Here is a 14,668-nt window from a genome sequence, read left to right on the forward strand (position 1 = left end):
TTCATTTTTTTTTCTTCAATAGAATCTTCAAGTAAACACATAAATCTCTGGTTCTTCTGCATTCTGTGTTGGCTGTCTGGTTTATTCAGTGACATTTATGCTTCATCTGTACTTGGACTTTTTTGAACCTCCAGGGCAGATCTCTTATATAATTTTTTTACGCTCTCTACTCAGCCGATGTGCTATGGTGAAGCATGATTTTCATTAAGATACCACAGAACTGTTTGAATGATAAGCTTCTTCACAATGCAACTTGAACTCAGAGAGGATGAGAGAGTGTGTGGTGGAGACTCCCCCTATCGCAGCAAATTTCCCCCAGAGGGTGTGGCTAAGAGCTGTGTGGGGTTTTTTTTTTGTTTCAAAGACGACATGAGAATTGCTCTTTGAATTCAGATGCTCATGCATTTCTCTAGCAAAAAAAAAAACATTCTGTAGTTAGATCTGGAGAACTGCTTATCAGAAGCAGATTTATATGAGAATTAACTTGTAAAAAATAGTGTAGCTCTACTTTAGGTCCACAGTGGAAAGACATAGGTCTTCAATATGTATTACCAATAGGCCAGAATTGAATTTGAATTTGCCACGATATTGAATTTGTTACAAAATCTCTGAAACAGAGCAACTAGAGTCAATTGGAACTGAACTTTTCATCAGAGAAACAGCGACCTAGAAAAAATACACGCAGATTCAACCAGTAGAAAATGAAGACCTTAACTATTTGCACTTCAGACAAGGTAAGACTTCAAATAGAAATGCAAGATTCCTTTCCTGATGCCTTATCTCTGCAGTCTACATTCTGCTTCAGCTGCCCACCAAGTTCTGAGTGCACTCTAGGGAGGTTGCTGGTCCCAGGTAACTCAGACTGTCTTGGGACATATTTGGGACTAAGCAAAGACCTCAGCCCCCTCCTGGTTCATTAACATTCATAGGCACAGGGGTCACCTGCAAAAAATATATGCACGAGCTCAAAGCCTGACCAGTCCCCCTGTGCAAGGCTACAAGAGATGGAGCAGGACGAGTGGGCCAGCAGCGTGTTCCCCACTGTACCCATCCATCTGCAGAGACTATTTTTCCTTTGAAGTGTAACAGGTAACAGATAAATTTGGGGCATGCAACAGAGGAGGATGCTATGGGGTTTCTAGTAATTTACTTGATGTAAACCAATATAAATAGAAGAGTCAATTTATTTCAAGATTGCATTCTGGGGAGGCTGAGAGCCTGCATGGTCTTTTGCTGAAGAACTTAAATAAGCAAGTGAAAAGGAAAAGGAAAAGCATTCAGAGAAAACCACATTTATAATAATGCATAAACCTAGGTCTGACAAACTGTTTAGGTCACAAATGAAGGAAAGTGAGTGGAATCCTCCCAGTCATTTTGCACTTTTGAGCATATCACATGAGATGGCATAATTTATCCTTATCTGAACAACAAGAAAACTTAAGGCATTTACAATTCCAATACAAGCCCATAGCAGTGAAAGAGCTGAAACATTAAACATTTGAAAAAGTGGTTCTATGCAAAATTTACCTCAAAAATAATAATTCAGCTTTTGTTATACATTAAAAGATTACTATGGCAACCTGATAGTTGAGCTATAATTAAAAATGAGTTCTTACTTCTATGACAAAGTCTAGTTTTTGAGATTCTATCTCCTCTGCTATTTTGATTGGCAATGTATTTTCTGTACTTGCTACAATTGGCTTTTTTCTTTAAAAGACGCTAACATTCACCTTAAGACCTAAAGCTCCAGCATAGAGGACTTGTGTAACTGGATTTGCTCCTCTCCGTTATGCTCTGTCCTAATTCTGTGGATGCTGAATCCAGTTTCCTGCTCTTGCATTGAGTTACTTACATGTTTTTTATTTGGGTTAGGCTATTTTAAATGTGATTATCCTGACCATGTCAAACCAACACATATAGTTTGTATAGTTTTCTCCATCTCTTGATTTCTATGCTACTCTGAGTCTCCAACTCTTCAACACCCACTGCCTAAATCTTTCTTACATATGATCTGCATTTTCTCTTTTCCTGTTTTTTTCCTTACTGCTCATAAATTAGCACCATCCTCTTGGCTGTTCTTTGTGGGAAGCATTGTCATGGCTGATTTTGGGGTCACACAGTTAAGAGGGGTTTTGAACCTGCAGGCACACACTGTATCCACCACACTTCAGCATTTTGGAGTTTACTCCCAAGCCCAGATGATTTCATCACTAGGAAACCCCCTATAACACTCAGTAGAATTCCCTGTTCACTCATACTTCATGGCTGTGCCCTTACAGAGAATCTGATAAGATATAGGTGGTGCATTAGTCACCCACTCCTACTGCAGGCCAGGCTCAGAAGCATACCCGTAACTCTCTTTAAGAAAATGATTCATTTTAAACTTTTTTTTTTTTTCTTGCTAGTCAGTACTCACTCCGAAATATGACATGGTTGCCAAGATAAGTTAATAATTTGCCTATCACCAAGTAAGTCTGAATCCAGCCTCTGATTGCAGCTCTCTAAGGCAAGAAGGGAAATTTCCCACAGTAGAAAAATTTTCTGAAAATCTCCCTTTGCTGTTTAAGCAGCTCCAGCTGTGGTGGCTCTGCTGGCTTCTGTGCCTGGAGTTATTTCAAATGTTCTCTGACCAGACTTAATGGATGTAGAGTTTACAGTCACATCTGATTTACAGCTGTAGTGATTTTTTACTACATTGTGGCTCCCAGTGTTACTACCAACAATGTAGATACAGAATCTTTCCAGTGGTAATGTTACTTTGAATGGGGAAAGAAATCAGAAAGCGAAGATAGGCAGAGTCTTCTCCTGTTACTGCTACTACAGTATCCAAGCATTCATATTAAAGTCAAAGACCTTGACTTTTTCTTTATATCAATATCTCTAATTCACATTGACACCTAGGCTAGGATTTTCAAAGGAGTTTGAAGTACCTATATGAGTTTAATTCAGCTTGCACTGCTAATACCTCGGACAGGGTTAAGAATCTCACTGTGACTTCTTACAAATCCCAAGGGAGAAAGTTCCTGTTTTGTGCAAAAGTTGTTAGAATTCCACAGGTACAATTAACAACTAGAAGCCCTAGTGTTTCTCACACTGTCGTTAATAAGCTTCTTACTTGTGTTCAGCCAGTAACAGTATAGGTAGTGGAATGAAAAGGAAGTTTGAAGAGGAAGTGTGAAAAATAGACTGAAGACAGTGTGATGTTGATTGTAATCATTATGCCTCTTTACAGAGACAATGAAGAACCCCCTGCTGGCAGCTATCTTTTTATTTGCAACTGGTGAGTTTTCATTTGCTGCATAACTTACAACTATTTATAAAGAATTTTAAAAAACTCCTAAAGACAAGGCTGAATTACCAAAATCACAACGAAATTAAATTCTGCGAATAGGAGAAACAACAACCAGTAGCAGGATTTTCCTATTCCTTTCACAATTGTCTTGTTAAACGATTCCCTTCTTTTTATTTTTAATTCCCCAGATTCCTGCAACCGCATAAACCGCGATTTTCCATTTTGCCGGCAGCTGCCAGGTGGGTAAATATTTCTCCCCTCACCCTTACTCAACAGCTGAGGACACCGACGCCCCTGCAGGAACCCGCCGGCTGCAGCGAGCCCACAGCCCCCCGACCCCGCCACTGCCCCGGCCCCGCCCACTGGCCCTCGCCGCCCCGCCCACCGCCCCGGCCCCGCCCACCGCCCGTGCGCCCTTCCCTTGAAGCAGCATCTGCACAAATGGCCGTGATTTGGAAAGGTTCTAGAGTGTGTCGTGTTTATGCGTGACAATTAACTCTACGTTTAACTGATTAATTACTGCTAATCGCAAAAACGATCAGTCCAACGCATTTCAATAGAGGTCATTACACAGCAGCTGGTGGTCATCTGGTGTACTTACTTCATGCTGAACTTCTTGTAGGCAGAAATATCCTACTTGTACAGAGACGCACCAAAGAGCAAGGTTTTTGAGAATAATGTGGCACTGGACAAGATATTATCAGGAGGACTATATTCTTCTGAGATGAGCCACAAATAATTTGCTAGTCCTTGCTATTAGCTAATCAGACTAAATTCAACTAAAGCATTACTGAGAACACCAGAAAAAACAAAAAGTTCTAGAGTGAAAAAATCAAGCTGCTTTTTTCTTTTCTTTTTTTATTTAAGAAGAAGAAAGTGGATTGTGGTGTATTTAGAATGGGGAAATTTTTTTTCCTTCTTTGTGTAGCCCTTGAAGCACAGACATGGTACAGAACTAGTACGGCACTAGTGCTATTAGGGCTGTTTAGGGCTAGTACTATTTAGGGCTGGGAAGAACTAATAATAAGCTTGTTCTTTGATGGTAAGCAACACAGAAAAAACCCAAACAAACACACACACACAAAACACCAAAACAAAACAAAAATACACAAAACCACCAACAACAACAAAAACACAACAGCAAAACACAAGGACAAACTTGAATGCGACTGTGGAAACCAATACCCACAAACAAGAAAACTGGAAAAAAAGTGTGCAACATTCAGTATGTTCATCTAGAAAAAGCAACATAGCACTTCAGTATATTGGCAGCTGAGCATATTGGCAGCAGGGTGATGCTTTAGGGTGTTAGCTGAGCTAATACACTATTTCCACACATAAAATCTACTATTTTTTCTTTGTCTGTTTGAATACCATCATCTAACAGAGAAATCCAGAGGTTTTTTGTAACACTGAGATCATAAGGAACAATACAACTCCCTGTTATGTAAGCAGAGACAAGTCTGCAACACTGTGGTCACCACTTGGACCTCAGTTAGTAGAAATTATTTGGGGAAGAAGTTGGTAGAAATTTGGTAGAAGAGTGAAAATATTTCCTTCTCATCACTCTCTGCAGAACTGTTATTTCAAATAGTTTCAGAAGCAGTATGTCACAAATGTATTGACATGAATTGTTACAGCAGTTCCAAAAAGGTTTTTTTTTCAGGTGTTTCTTTAAAACAACACCAGCAAAAACCAGAAATACCAAGTAAATGAAAGGCTTAATTCAGAGTAAAAGAGTAATATGAAAGCAGCTGCTGCTTTCTATGGTTGTTAGAACACCACGTTCGTGGATGAGGTGGCCAAGATTTGGTTTGGTGGTCAGACTAGGAAAGCAAATAATTCAGTAGTTGTTCATGTTGCTGCAGAAACAAGGAAGACTTGAGCTCCGCCTTCCTAAAAGGAAGCTGCACACGCTGATACAGCATAACTTTATTACAAAAGCACATTTCTTTTAGAAGTAGCAAGTAAGTGTCATAGAGTGAGGGTATTAAAGTCCAAGCTACACTCACCTGACACACTTTTTGGTCCAAATCAACTTGTAAGTTAAATATACAGCTATCATCTGAGTGATTAAAAGAATACCAAAGATACTCCGTAACTCAGGTTGTAGGAAGGAACAGGTCTGTATGAGGCAAAGAGAAAGACTGATCTTTTCTCTCATAACTAAGGTTATGACATACCATAACCATGCTGTAACACAAACTCCAGAGGTATTCATATTTGCTTATCAAATAGCAAAACATTCTTAATTAAGACTAATGGGCCTGTTGGCAATTATTGAACCTAATAGATGTAAATAATGTGTGACTCTACTCATGAGGAAAACGCATTTTTGTCACCTTTATTTTTCTATACCTCTTGAGATCCTTATCTACTTTTCTGAAGAGAAAAAAAATATTTCTGGGTCTTTTTTTTAAAAGTGTGGGTGGTACTTTGAGACATCATGGCTGATTCTTCTGAACTAGTAGTTCAGACAGTAAGATAGAAAGCAAAAGGAGAACAGTCATATTTTATCACTACTGTTTCTGATAAGAGATTTTTGAAATACTGAAATAATCTTAACTGCTAGAGACTAAAACCAAGTTCCTTTAAGAATGCTAACAGACTTCAATTTCTCTTCAGCTGAAAAATATATATATTCAATTGCAAAAAAAAGCCTCATATTTTTCTTTCAAAAAATTAAGTACAAGTCATTTTGTGCATAAACTTATGCTCTCCTGCTTTATAACGTAGTCTTTATGAAGCTGATAATAGAAGTGGCATATGGTTTCTTTCCAGGAATAGTATACTATTCTGAACCTCAGATAGAGGTGACTGATGGTATTGGAGTAATTCTGGAGTCTAGTCAATTGGTTCTGCTGTTGATAATTAGTCCCATGCTGCAGTGTATAATGCTTTGCAAGAAGCTCCACTATAATTCTTGCCAGTTGGAAATAACAGAATCATCACAGTGTTACTTGGTGTTACTCACTAAAATGCAGCCCCTTTCTCACTTTTTTCTCCCAAGTTAATTGCATGGCATTAATTTCCAAAATTTTTCACAAGGGTGAGTGTGGTCAGTTCTGGCCTATACTTTCAGAAATGTCTATATATTTTTGCTTAACAATCAACAAGCTGCTCCTGGCAGAGCTGTTGCCAAGTCCAGTTGATAATGCCGTGGGTGAACAGTGCCTGCCTCCCATGCAAGGCAGATGCTCCGGGTTCTCCAGGGAAGAGGCTTTCTCCCCAGACCCAGAGTAACCCACCAGAAGCCAATGCTTTATGCAGGTTTCAGGGGACAACTGAGTGCTTCCAGAAACAGTGGCGAGGAAAGCAGTGTCTGTCAGATGGGAACTGTGTGAAACTGGAGCAGAGCTGGGAGGTATAATCTAAGGTCTCTTAGGGCAGAGATTCACAGTAACTTTTTCTTCTGGTTTAAGGAGATTATCTTGCAATAACTCTCCTTAAAGCAGAGGGTCAAAAGCTAATAATGCTTTCTTAGGTATATGCAGTTTGTTTCTGCAGTTTCAGTGCCAATAGTAGAACAGATATTTCATTCACAATTGGAAAAGAAAACAAACATACCCCCACCCCCAAAAACAAAACAAAACAAAACAACAAACCAACCCAAACAAAAACCCCCTATTAAAAAAACAAACAAACAACAACAACAAAACTTTCAGAGGTAAGCAGCAAGCAAGATATCACTATTTTGACAGAGAAACACCGTTCAAAGGTGTAGCGATACCAGAGCTGTAGGAAATGCCATAGCAAGCATTCCAGCATTATGCTGTTGGGTACATAACCGTTGATAATGGCATCAGAAAGTACAGGAAGAGTTAACCCTATCTACTTTAAGAAAACTAGGTTTTACCTGGAAACATTAGACTGATAAGGTTTAATCTTTCTAAATGTCACCATCCCTTGTTCTAAACATCAGTGAACTGCTTGCCCTAAGAGTAAATGTGGCTAAGGACTTATGCAGCTAGTTTGTATTTTGTTGCACAAAAAGGTCTGGCCTGTTTTGTATTTGGTTTTGCTTCTCATAGTCACCTCACATATTTTAATAGTAAACAATTGTCTGCAATGGGTCTTTTCCAGTCCACATGTTTTGTTTTTGCAGACTGGGACAGCGAACTGGTATGCTACAAAGAATTAAGTGAGGATCTAACCTGTATCTGGCTGCCACTACCCAGTGCTCCGAATACCATTAATTATACTGTATTCTTAAAATGGTAAGTCTAAAAATCTTTTCAGAAAATCAAAAGCTGTCATTGCTTTTTGGCATGATTCTTACCTGCCAGAGTTTTGCTCCAATGTATTAAATCACATTGTAGGTTGTTACACAATACTGGTCAAAATCTTTCTTCACATCTCACCATTACCTGTTGGTTTGGTAAGAGCTCAGTAAGAGTCATTGTATGTCCTTCTGTACCTCCAACACACTGTTTGAAATGCTGTTGCCAAAGACCAACTTAATCAATTATGTTTGTTTGCATCTATTGACTTCCACTGAGTAATCAATTATAATGTATTCAAAGTAAAAACAAAACAAACAAAAAAACCTCCCATAAACAAAAAGACACAGAAAAAAACAACAGGCATTAAGCTGGTTTTTGTTATACATTATAAATTATGTTACACCTTGTATCCAAGGCGATGTCAGATGTGTCACATAAGAAAAACAGATTTTTAAGTATTTTCTTGCAATTCTGATTATCAGGTGTTAGTTTAATAGATGTACAGAATTTGCAGGGTTAATTTTAAACCAATTATCTTAAAATATGTGTGTCTTCAGTTATGCATTTTTGAAAAAGCTAAAACTAAGAAGCCAGGTAAAATGTTGATAGGTAGATTAATCAACAGCTGCCCATGGGTTTGTTAAAAAAAGGCAGCTTTCTGTCTCAGTACCTGCATTACAAAATGGATTTTCCGCATTTTATAGCTACATATTTGTGATCTCCCATGAAGTTAAGGCTATGTTTAGAAAGAGAGAAGTGAGATGAGAAGATGTGATCTTTACTGCGAGACTGTATCATGGGGTAGACACAACACTGTATGGCTTTGGTGAATTCTGGTACTCACTACTGATTATTTTGCCACATAACCCACCACTCTGAATTAAAAAATATCTGTAGTTAGGAGCATCTTCTGAAGCTAAGGAAATGTCACTACACTGGGAAATTCCCCAGGGTGATCTTCTGCACATTGCAGAGGAGCAAAGCAACCTCCTCAAGGCTGAGGTTATTCCCCTCATCACCTTCAATGTTTCCCCAATGGAGTTAGCAGCAGATGTTGACTTGCAATAAGCACTAAACCCCACTGCATTTGCTGTCTTGCCTCTTATGTCTTCCAGGAGCACAAATTTCTTGGAAGGAGAGAAGCACGTGTGAAATGGCTCTGCTTCTGTAGAGATGCTATCAGCTGAAGTATTTTTAAGCTAGTGGCTCTTACAGTCCTCAGCCAAAATTAGACTGTGCTGTTTCTAGGCTGCAGGGTTGATGTTTTGAACAGAGAAGGCAGGGAAAAAAGAGTGAAAGAATAGGTGGGTGGGGCAGGAGGGAGGCAATTGCCTCACAGAGATGTTGATTTTCTCAAGCCAGAGCCAGGACTTGAACCTTAGTCTTCTAGGCTTCAACCTAGTGGTCTTCAAGAAAAAACTTCCTTTCTCCTTTTTTTTAATTGGGTTATAAGGAAAACAAAAGTTTGAAAAGGCTTTTTGCTCATCTAGATAAGGACAACACCACTTCCTGCGAGTAACAGCAGTTTGACATTGAAATTGTTCCTTATCCTTGCTCTTTATGATTTAGTTGTCAGGAAGAAAAGGATTAAAGAAAAACACTCCCACAGAGAAGTTCCAACCAAGCATTCAAAATCATGCTTTGAAATATTGATGGCTGATTCACAACTAGTCTGAAGCAGAAGGCAGGGGAACCTTCAAGTGGCTTTGTTCAGTTATTAAATATTGTATCATGATCAGCACATTTAATGCTTGAATTATGTAGGCAGGCAGTTAGTATGCCAGCCCATTTCTTTAAGAACATTAAACTGGCTCAGCTTTAACCTTGAAAAAAACAATCTGTCCTATGTGTCACAGAGACTAAATGAGAGAGATAAGGGGAAAAAAACCCTAGGCAAAACAGGAGCAGCCTCCTATGTAAGGCCTTAAACCTCTTGTACTTTCTGTTCTTTGTGCATTGGATATACCAAGTGAAGTCTACAAGGCTGAGGACTCAGTTGGCATTTAAATATCTTTGCCAAACTCTGATGGTTTGCAGGAACAAAAGTCAGAAGACAGGCATATCACTTGTAAGAGGTTTTTCATACCTTTGTGGTAATGTAGATTCAGGTAACTGGGAAATTTTGCTGTTCAAAAGAAATTTAGGTCCCGCTATGGTAGGTGACAAGTAGAGTTTATGAAGTAATTTCTAATTTAATTTTATACCTTCTAAACACTCTTATATCTTACTGTAGATATGAAAGAAGGCCATATGGATTCTGTCTTGTATCATGCTGTGCCTTACAAGTTCATGGAATTTAACTGTTCTCCACCATGCAAGAAGGATTTGCATGTTTAAATTCGTTAGTTTCCAGCATACTGGAATTACACTTTGTTTCAAGTTGCTCAGGCCTCATCTTCAAGATTCCAATATGCTGAATTTTGCGTATAGGTACCTGGAAAACTGCTAATTGCTCTAATGATGCTAAGAGTAACTATAATCCAATAAAGTGTTTGCGTTTTATTGTGCCTCCTTTTCTCCAAAGGGACAGAATTCCAAAACTTTTTCAGCAAAACACATCATCGTCTTACATCACGATAGAACGCAAAAATCTTTACATGAAGCGATCTGCATCTATTTGGATAGTAGTGAATTACCCCCATGGCAGTTGTGTGAAAGGGAAGAACATCTCAGTTACACCAAGCAAAGCAGGTACAGTGTCTTCTCAAGTTGTGTTACTGTGGTGACCAGCTGAAGTAGTGGTAGCGTTTTCTTAAGGATTATTTCCAAACTTTTAACTCCCAATATACAGTTGTTATTTTTGTTGACTGAGAGAGCTACACTGCAGTTTGTTTCCTTGGATGAAATCTGTACTGAAGTCAGTAGCAGAATTCTATCATCTTTTATGGAAGAAGGGTTTTACTTTAAATAATTTGCTAGACTATAAAATAGTCATATCCAGAAAAAATATATAGTGATACTTCTCTATAGTATTTAACCAGCTTCTTGTGTACTCTTTGGTGGTTTCTTTATTGGTTTACAAAGAGCAGGTTGACTCAATTCCATGCATGTAAGTAATCCTTGTTATAGAGCATTAGCATCTTGAGAAAATTCAAAGTTCAGTTCTTTTCAAAGGCCACTTACCCACTACACAGTACTGCAGAGGAAATATGAAAAAAAGAAATCTTATTAACTGTGGCCTGTAGCTGTTTATTTAAAGACAGTATCTGGTCACTGGGATAACTTTAAGAGCTTCCCAAAACTTCCACCTCTCAGAGTAATCATAACCCGAGAAAAAACTGTGTTTCTCACTGCTGGGGGGAACTGCCAGTACAATCCAAATTATCACTACAACCTCCTCTGGAGGCTTTTGACCACCTTGTGTTTATTGGAGGGAAAGGTAAAAATGTATCTGCACTTATATAGTTAAACACAGTTACTGAAATTGGAAAATGTTCTGGAAATTTTTATACAATTCACGATCATAGGTACTCTTGACATTCTGATTTTGCCTTTCAGACTCATTCAGAGTAGCACCTGCTTAGAAAAAGGGTTTTCCTGAAATCAGTAGAAGCATTCACAAAAGAAAGGCAAGAGGAACAACACTATTTTGTTGATACCATAAGGATTTAGTAATTATTTGTTTCCAGTCTTTTTAAAGTCTTTCTGTGTTCAGTATTCTCTGCCAAGTCTTGTATTTTTTATAAACTGCACCTGACAGTCACAATTACCAAAGCTTTCCTGCTTCTTATGCATTTATAACAGCTGCATATTCCCCATTTTAGGGAAGTGCTTGACAGCATCTAACATAAATGCTTATCAGATTACAAACCGATTGATAATAGACTGGGCCCTGCCTGCAACTCCTACACCATATGAGCTGAGATACAGAGAGGCATTTACAGAATCCACTCGGTGGACACTGGTAAGTACTTCCAGATGACAATCACTTGAGAACGTGAGTTGCCTTGCCATCAGCTCAGCAGTACACAGCACGTACAGCAGGACGTCAGCAGGATGCTACTGTAGAGCATACGCAACACGGACAGCAAGGAGGCACAGCACGCAAAAAATTTGTAGGTAAATCTCACAAAGGTCTCTTAGTTTTGTTCTGACAGATCCTAAGCTGTTTGGGAAAGAATGATTAATAGTTTTATACCAAAAAAAAAAAAAAAAACAGAATAGTATGTCAGCTGGTTCATTAGCCCCTCGATGAGACATGACAACAATCAGTGATACGAAAGCTGAAGAGGATATCAGAAATACCATATAAACTCAAAGCATGATTAACTCATATAAACTCAAAGGCACTTTAAGTGATAGGCCATATTACCTTTTTGCTAGTATCATTAATTTTTCAAACTGACTAGGGATCAGGTTGCTGTGATTTTTAATGTAACAATTCATACCTTGCACACTTGGGGTTTTTTGCATCAGTTTGCCAGATTTCCATCTTTGACAAGAAGGGAAATAATTTCTCTGTGATACAGGATCACTTCCAGAAGCATTTTAGGATGTGCTACAGTGAGAATAATGTGCAGCAAGAGGACAGTATCTAGAACTAGAGGGACTAAGAAAGAGGTGGAAAAACAGTCATAATTTCAGTAGGAACTGCATACAGCAGCAATGGTTGCTCATCCTGTGCCTTGTCATCTGGTATATCATGCAAAGGCTTCACCACCTAGTATGCACATATGCATGATTTGTAACAAAGAGTCCCTGAAATTGTTCATTTTTCAAGCTGTTTTCTGTAATTGGGTGGAGAATATGTGAATCCCAAGAAGAAAACAGTCTGAAAAGCAACTGTTGCTACTTCTTGGCCATCTCTACTCTCTCAGAAGTCTTTTCACCTCTTCTGTACCACCAGAATCTCCCATGTTCTATCCTTTGTTTCAGAAGAGCTATAATACTTTTTCCATTTCTCTTGTAGCTGTCTGCCACGTTATTTAGCCAGTTTGGGAGTGCCATGAGAGGCCCATGTAAGAAAGGTTTCACCTCATTACAAAGAACTTGCAAGTCTTGAAAGGGACACCTCGTTCATTGACATGCAAGTCTCAGAACATTCTAGGACAACCAGATACCCAAGCATTCTCCACCCAGAAGTGCAACAAATTGATAATCACGTGCAGACAGTCTGATACACAGCACATGGAAGAGCAGAGACCTAAGAATAGTAAAGATGCATGTCCCACAGATTCTGGAGACAGAGAAGACAGGAGATTTAAGTTAGTAATGTGAGGGACTGGTAGAGACAGACATGCTAGGTGATGAGAATGACCACTACTGAAAGATTACAGCTCATGAATATTCATTATCCCCCATGTATCAGCTGGTCCTGTGAATTTAGGCTGTAAACTCTTCCTAAACACATGAATGTAGGCTGCATTTACAGATGGGACTGGAGGGAAAAGGTGAGTGTGGGCATACAAGCTCAGAGAATACATAAAGCTAGCTGAGAAGTAGCGATTCTCAAGAGTAGGATTAATGTACATGCAATATGTAATGTAATGCTTGGATCTTAAATCCATTCCACTTCCCTCTTGTTCTGTAGGAGATTCTGTTTTTCTGTAGTATTGTGTGTTGTGCATTTTTTTTGTGACCAAGCTAGCTTTATTAGCAAAAGTACATAAAATTAATTACTTTAATTAAAAAAAAAAAAAAGAAAAAAAATAAAAAAGAAGCACTGCAGAAAACCAGAGAAGAACTGGTCACCTAATAGTGGGGGATTTGGGTGGGCTGTTGTTGGTTTTATTTGTGGGGTTTTTTTGCTCTTTTTTTTTTTGTTTCTATGTATGTGTGGTTTTGGTTTTGTGTTTTTTTATAAAATAAATATAATTAAGAAAACAAACTTCACAGTAGGCAAATGATAAAACAAATATTCAATCTGTAACAGCACTGCTACCAAAACCATTGTAACACCTAGAACTAATCAGACTAAAGGTCTATTTAAAGCAGGGTGCTCTGTGCTCTGATAGCAGCAACCATTCGATGTCTAGGGAAATGTAAAATAGCTCAAGCATATAGCAGCAGTTTTCTATCATATTTTCTCCTGCAGTTTTCAGCTCAAGGATTTCCATATACACAGGTGGTGTCTTTACTTCAAGACCATCTACATTCCCTGTACAGTCACTGGAGCTCCAGTGCCATCATCAGCTGCAGACGCACATTACTTCTGTGGTGCTGAGGCATAGCGAGCTGCACATTCAGTATAGCCATGCTCCTCACCACATCAGTCACACCAACCTATTTAGACATTGCAGCATTTAGAACAAGGGGATTTAATAAATAAATAAATAAATAAATAAATATAACCTTTATATCTTGTTCTTGAGAATGCCAACAAGGCTTAGAGTTAGGTCAGCAAACAAGTATATACAATCCCTAATTGATTTTAAAAGCAATATTTAAACCTAAACTAATGGTTACATGCCCTGATTGAGCAAAAGGAGTTCCTGGAAAAGAGGGTATTGCCTTGAAAGTATCAAAAGGTTTTGGGTAAAATGTGTAGTAATTCCTCTTTGATTGTAGTAATCCCTGCTTTCAGCTGCAGTCGGAACACTGGCCCTTGGCTGAGAAAATTGTCAATATAAGATTATGTTTTATTGCTGCCACATAAATTAATCATAATTTGGTTTTAGGTGCCTGTAGAAAGCAATGCTGTCAATGTCACCATTTTGAATGTAAACGCTACGTCTTCATACATTGTTCAGCTCAGATGCATAGCCAAGGATGGTCTCCACTGTGTTTGCATTTGGAGTAAAGAGATTTTGGTCCCTCACAGTAAGTGAAATACAGTTTTGTCCTACTGGGAATAAGCGTGAATGTAAAAGCCTTTTCAAGTCTTCTATCACATGAAATAGCATTGTCAGATACTGTTGAAAATATGAAGATCAAACTGATTACTACAAGCACATGTCTCCATCTTTTTCCATGTTTACCAGAACTCATGAACAAGCCAAGAATATCATATAATGCAACTACAGAAATCTCTCCAGGCAGAAGAAGTGTTCTTCTGAAGTGGGAGGTAATGTTAATTCATAGAGGAAAATAGACTTTCTCATTGTATTGAGACTACATTGTATGCACTTGCTTCAGGATTTACTGCATTTGCATGGTGGTGTTTTAGGTGCTAGAAATTGGCCAGGGAAAACTACACTAACATTTAAATTATTAA

At 38.5% G+C, this 14,668-nt stretch overlaps 1 protein-coding gene across 3 annotated transcripts in view; it reads left to right on the plus strand.

The window, feature by feature from the left end:
- The first annotated feature begins 348 nt into the window (after positions 1-348).
- LOC106145772 (interleukin-31 receptor subunit alpha-like) overlaps positions 349-14,668 on the plus strand; it is a 32,928-nt gene continuing 18,608 nt past the window's right edge. For 2 of the 3 annotated variants that reach the window (XM_013368151.3, XM_065047439.1), the window contains exons 1-8: positions 349-734; positions 3,233-3,280; positions 3,481-3,531; positions 7,398-7,509; positions 10,040-10,206; positions 11,280-11,419; positions 14,133-14,274; positions 14,436-14,518. In XM_013368151.3, the coding sequence (XP_013223605.3) occupies positions 3,238-3,280; positions 3,481-3,531; positions 7,398-7,509; positions 10,040-10,206; positions 11,280-11,419; positions 14,133-14,274; positions 14,436-14,518 (738 nt within the window). In that variant the 5' untranslated portion in view covers positions 349-734; positions 3,233-3,237. The remainder of the gene's footprint in view (positions 735-3,232; positions 3,281-3,480; positions 3,532-7,397; positions 7,510-10,039; positions 10,207-11,279; positions 11,420-14,132; positions 14,275-14,435; positions 14,519-14,668) is intronic. The other variant, XM_065047440.1, reaches the window with a different exon arrangement.

This window comes from Columba livia, chromosome Z (genome assembly GCF_036013475.1).
Source record: "Columba livia isolate bColLiv1 breed racing homer chromosome Z, bColLiv1.pat.W.v2, whole genome shotgun sequence".
NCBI classification, from domain to species: Eukaryota; Metazoa; Chordata; class Aves; order Columbiformes; family Columbidae; genus Columba; species Columba livia.